The following is a 6,000-nucleotide window of genomic DNA, read 5'->3' as shown; positions in this document are numbered from 1 at the left end:
CCGCTCTTGATTGTCTTGGCCACTCTCTCTTTTACCAATAATTTTTTTAATCTTCATTTTTATGCCCTTTCGCACTTGTAGAGGTGAACTATATTCAGGTGAATTTTTTCAAGTAAAATTTGCCCTTGATCAAGTCGTAGTTTGACGAGATTTACAGTCATTTGCTGATTATTTTCTGGTAGCAAAACACTTGTCTATTTCTGTAATAAGTCCAGACATGTTATATATTTCTTACTGCTCGCTAATGTAACAGTTTGAAATTCATCACCGGTCTTTTCAAAGTGGTTATTGCGAGAAAACGATTTTATTGACTGCTCAAGCGAAAAATCGTCTCAGTAAAAACGCTGTTAAAAGCAGATGATAAAACGTTCGCAATCTGATGCACGCAGCTTCCCAACCGCTAAAATGCCACACAATGTTACTTCTGGACTGTTGCCCGAAGAACTTTTATTAGACCCGAGTTTCCTGTTCCGGTCTACTAATCCAGTCTGTTAAACTATAAAAACCTCAAGTTGCATCCCATGTGTCACATGCCGTAGGTAACGAACATTATTTATCGACATTACCATGAAAATCTGTTGCTTCTCTTCCTCCGATTCCTTCCGATTTCGAACTGACGCCCTTTTTTGTACTATTTTTATACTATTATTTTGTCCAAGAAAAATGCCCTTTATACAAGAAAACTGGAGGTATTTTTACAGATTAGAAAAGCTATTATTTTTTGTTCTTCTCGAAACCACCGCACTTTAGGTTTTAAGTAAAAGTATTTTTTTAGGAAATTAAATATTTGCTGTCTGGTTTCAGGTGTTTAATCTCTCGGAACCCAAAAGAGCGCTGAGAAGCGAACACAAATACGTGAAAGAAGTAGGCTGGACTCCAAACTTGGCACCTCCACTGGAAAGGCTGTGCAGTGTTTGTAAAGAAATCGATTCCTGGTTATCGAAAGATGTACATAGAATAGCGGTGCTGCATTCAAGGTAAAGGCCACTTAGCTGGGTCAACATTTACTATTGGAAATTTCGTTATGTCTAGAAAAAAATGCTGAAGTTGTTTTTATTCAATTTGCTCAGCTTTGCGTGATCTAAAACCCTTTATGTGCAGGTTTTATAGTGAGAAACAAGTTTGGTTTATTAGTGGATTCTTTTGCAGAGGTTCAAAGGAAAAACTAGGAGTAGTGGTGGCAGCTTACATGCACTATTCGAGCATTTGTGGAACAGCCGAACAAGCCCTGGATAGATTTTCGATGCGGAAGTTCCTAGATGATAACGTTGGACCTTTAAAATTGCCTTCTAACAGGCGGTAAGTTTCTTTAACTCGTTAATCGATTAATAGTGAAACAAAACAGTTTTTCGAGGGGCAAAGATGCCAACATCAACGCGATAATGCCAGTAAAAAAATTATAAATAAAATTGTTACTGATAAATGAGAATTTTAGGAATTTGCTCGATTTTAAAGCGAAAAGTTGCGAAAGTGAAAGTACAGCATCAAATTTGAGGTACACAAGGTGTTCAGGAATATCAGCGAGTTAACTTAAATGTTATATTAATAAAAGTGCCTTTCCAACATACCCTAAAACTTGATTTTTCATTGGGCTGAAACCTTTTTTGGAATCTATTTTGTTAATAAATGCTGTTTTAGCTACGAGCGTCACAATATAATTTTTTACGTGAATATTGCCAGCACTTTTTTGCTTGTGATCTTTATCCATATTTGGCTTCGAATTATTGAATCACGAATTTTTCTAAAAAGTAAGAAAGTAAATTATCCTTAATTCGTCTCATTTGAACTGACGTTTTTGCAAAAAACGAGTTTTAATGTGATGCCATTAATCATGCCTTGGTTTATAAGCCAAAATTATAACATGAAATTAGAATACATGTTTTAGTAATTTCACAAACCGAAAAGTTAGAGACATTTTTCGGTTGGAGGCCCGTTTTAAGTGACGCTCCTGATTAAAATCAGCGTTTATTAGCACAGAGGCATTTTGCACTTTTTTCTTATTTAAGATTTGCAAATTTCAAAAAATGCTCTCTAAAAAATGGAGCAAAAAAGTCAAAGTTGCAACAGTTTGCAGAAACAATTTCTGAGGTCTGTTTATATGATATTTTGTAATTATTTTAATCTTTCGATTCACCTCTTAAAATAACTCAATATTTTTCTACACTTCTTAGATGTGTATTGATAGTTCTAATCCATTTATAATCATTTTGGCCGTCGCTCGATTTAAGTTAAAAAATAAATATGACACTTCATTAAATAGTTGTATTAATTTCTCCACCGTACTTTGATCTTGAATTTTTATCTTGAGTTTTTTTCTGATTTTTTTTTCGCTTTGCAAAAAATTTTTCCTATTTTTTTATATGTATTTTAAAGATTTTTGCAAAAAAATTGAAATTCCATCCAAAACCAAAATTTCTTAGGTTGGTAGGTAATTCATAACACGGACCAAATATTAAGTAATAGTTAAAAAAACGATTCAAATATGTACGTTAATGTAGGTCCGATATAAATAGCGTGTTTGTGAACGTTTTAAGTGCCTCGAAGGAAACAATAAATGTGTTTTTCATTGACAGAAATTCTGATAACTGGCACGTAATAGATGCATTGTAAAGATAAAATTGATAGTTAATCATAGTGGTTTAGCACATTTCAATAGAAGCACACTTATCAATATTATTATTATGTTTGTCATAAATTTTTGTATTTTTTTTTCAGATACGTAGACTATTTTGCTGGTCTTCTATCACACAACATCCGAATCAATGCGGCTCCATTGTTTTTAACGCACGTCACTGTTTTGGGAGCTCCATCCTTTCTGAATGGAGGTTGCAAAGCGTTTCTCAAACTTTACGAAGGACACACTCCAGTTTACACTTCAGGTAAACCACTTTCAATCAAATTTGCAAAATTTCACACGGTGAATTTGACTTTTTCTCAAAGAATTAAAGGTGCAACTTTTGCGCATGATGATATGAACAGTTCTAGTATGAAGTTACCGTAGTCCTCAACTTCAACAACAGTTGAAACCCGAAATTTTGAATTTTTCAACCCTGATTGATGTGTTTCTTTCAGGCGTTTACAACGTATCCGGTGGCATATCGCAATTTACAGTCAATATAGCAGGCGAAAGAAAACGTGGCCTTCAACTTCGTGGTGATATATTAATTAAGTGCTACCATCGTGGCTTAGGGAATGATCGAGAGGTCATTTTCGCCTGCCAATTTCATACCTGTGCAATAGCCGATCATACTCTCAGCTTTACCAGACAAGAACTCGATGGCGCATCGAATGGTAAGTTGCGCCTCTACATTTACAACGTCTGATAAAAATTCGTAAAAGCTTTATCCGCTAATTAAAAAAAATCGATTAAAGTTTGAACCATCTTTTTCAATGGTCTCTGGTGCAGACTGCGTGAACTAATCCAAATTGCTGAAGTTTAAAAATTTCCACATGATTTGTTGTTGATAGCACTTGCACATTCCCATTGGATAATGGGTTCGTTGCCATCCATAACTTTTAATTGCGCTTGAACAAAACTCAATATGTATGTGCTTATTTCGATAACCTTTCCAAAAAAATTAAAACAATTGATCAAATTATCGGTGCTGAGCGATTACATGCTTTGGAAGCCCGAATTTTTTTGTTAATCTCCTCAGCCGTCTATTTACCTGAATTGTTGATAAAAAATCAACATCCTATTTTTAGTTATTACGCTGGTTGCTCACGTACACCATCACATCTATTGATTAGGGATATATAGTTGACTGGAAACGTTCTAGTTCAAAACAGCACCATTCAGGTCGCAAAATATTTTTTTATAACGGCACAAATTATACTTCTTTATGCAATTAACATTAATTAGCAGTAAATTCCTGGAGATTCCCGATTTTCTTTAAAACCTTTGAAGGCTGGCACTAATAATGCGCTGACGTTCATAGCTCTCTAACTTATTACTATTATCATTTGACGATAGCAGTTGATAGATTATTCCTTATCAGGACTAAGCTATATTGCGAAAAGCCTGGGCAGACAAATCGCAGCCCGAATATACGCGAAAAACGTCTGTTTTCCTACACCTATGTTAACTTTTCCACGAACATTATTTAAAACTGAATGATGTTCGAAATGAGGGGCAAATTTGTGAGAGTTATGTTTTCAGGTGCTTTAAACCTCCAGTAGTGCGAGTGAAATTTCTAATAAGCAAATGTTTCAGATTACAGATTTCCTGCAGATGGGGCTGTCGAGCTGCATTTTTCTCCGGGACCAGAAACACGACATCCAGCTCCGGCTCCCACTCCAGCTGTTCCCTACACAGCAGCCCTTGACGATCCAGTTATACGAGCGGACAGTCCTTTTGCTTCAGGGGAGTATGATGGAGATGATTCCGATTCTGGTAAGTTTCTTTGAAGACAAAACTCACATTTTATTCTTTAAAAAAATGGGTTCTTCAATAATTTGAAGCCATCCAACCCTTTCAAACTAGTGGCAAGATATTTATGAGAAGCAATTTATTAACCAGGGCAAAGATTTTCGAACGTTGCCCGATATAATCTTCCTTCGCGTCATTAATTTACTTTTTTGCACGAAGTTTTATCATCATTCAGGCAGGGTTAAGAGAATTTAGTGATGCTGCATAACTAGTAATTTTTTCAAATTAATAATTAACGTTTTGCTTTCTGCAGCTGGAAAATTTGTTTTTTTCCGAAACATCCGGTTTTTGCAATCGGGGCGGTTAAAAGTCAAGAGCCAAATTCAATAGAGCTCCGCTCAAGAACATCGCGTGATAAAACCATAATCTCCAGATAACAAATAATAATTCAATGTCTAAATAATCCCGCAGATTTTTATGATTTTAGTGCCCACAAATGCCTGGCTGGTTTGAGCGTTGATTAAAATTTCCAATTAGTTTGTTCAACGCTTCAAACTCGGACTTTTAGGCAATAAAGAGCGGATGCAATGCACCGTGCTTATTTTACTTTTAGCCATCAGCCAACGCAAATTGCAAGGTAGTTCGTGTTAGCCTATAAAACAGCCTGCGGATAATCTGCAGTAAAACAAAGATCGGCAACACGCAACAGCTTTTCATCTGAACCAACCGAACCGACATTTTGCTCCGGGGTTTTATGCTAGGAATAAAAAACTGACATCCTAAACAGTCAGCACGATCTGGCTTATTTTCTTAAATTTGTGCATATCAGTTAACAGAACGAAATTTATTTATTGCTTGAAGGGAAATTTGTTGAAGTTAAATACGAATTTCTGGTTTTAATTAGTTTTACAGTTAAAAATCGTTATTCCCTGCTCTATTTGTGTTTTCTTCACGAGGGAAGTTTTTTGAGAAAACGTTATTTACTTTTTCTACAAACTTTTAATTTAGCTTTTCGTATTGTGCTAACTGGGTTTAAGCAGAATTTCCCAACCTTCAATAGTTTAGAATCACAAAAATTAAAATAAATAACATGACTGACATTTAAAAACAAATACAAGTAAGACTAAAAAATGTCAAATCCTCCCTTTAAATACTTTGTAAATGTGCAAAATAAGCCAGAGAAAAACTGGTAACAATACCTTCTAATCTAATTGTTTTTTTTTTATAAAATATGTGCCGAAACTTTTCGAAAAATATTCGAGTAATTATTGCTTTTACCATCACATTTCAAATTATGATAATTCAGAATTCTGTTTTTCACAAAAACTTTGTTTTTCTTATCTGCTTCAGTAGGAAAAGTGATTTAAATAATGGCCACATATAAATTCGTAAAATTGCACCTTCGCCTAGATTTAACTTAAATAAAGATATCTCCTGCGTTGAAATATTTGCTAGTAGTGACGTGAGCCAATTACAGTGATCAGTTGCAATTATGCTCTTCACAGTTGCTGTATTTCGATTCAGCTTCAAGGTGCTAACGGCTAAACATCGCAGTAATTATACGATTATTGCGAAAATAGTGCAGAAGGCACTAATCGAGATCTGGTGTTAGTGGCAATAAGTTTAATTCA

The 6,000-nt window shown here is 34.9% G+C and overlaps 1 protein-coding gene across 13 annotated transcripts in view; it reads left to right on the top strand.

Moving 5' to 3' along the window:
* The window catches only part of LOC109546699 (tensin-1), a 123,938-nt gene that overhangs the window by 92,079 nt on the left and 25,859 nt on the right, over positions 1–6,000 (top strand). For all 13 annotated transcript variants that reach the window (XM_019917758.2, XM_019917762.2, XM_019917763.2 and 10 more), the window contains 5 exons: positions 805–977; positions 1,150–1,299; positions 2,716–2,879; positions 3,073–3,291; positions 4,214–4,393. In XM_019917758.2, coding sequence (XP_019773317.2) covers positions 805–977; positions 1,150–1,299; positions 2,716–2,879; positions 3,073–3,291; positions 4,214–4,393 — 886 coding nt within the window. The remainder of the gene's footprint in view (positions 1–804; positions 978–1,149; positions 1,300–2,715; positions 2,880–3,072; positions 3,292–4,213; positions 4,394–6,000) is intronic.

Source organism: Dendroctonus ponderosae, unplaced genomic scaffold, assembly GCF_020466585.1.
Source record: "Dendroctonus ponderosae isolate FM_Combo_2020 unplaced genomic scaffold, Dpon_F_20191213v2 Dpon_F_20191213_3, whole genome shotgun sequence".
Lineage (NCBI taxonomy): Eukaryota > Metazoa > Arthropoda > Insecta > Coleoptera > Curculionidae > Dendroctonus > Dendroctonus ponderosae.
The sequence above is the reverse complement of the archived record's forward strand: the minus strand, read 5'-3'. Positions and strand labels throughout refer to the sequence as shown.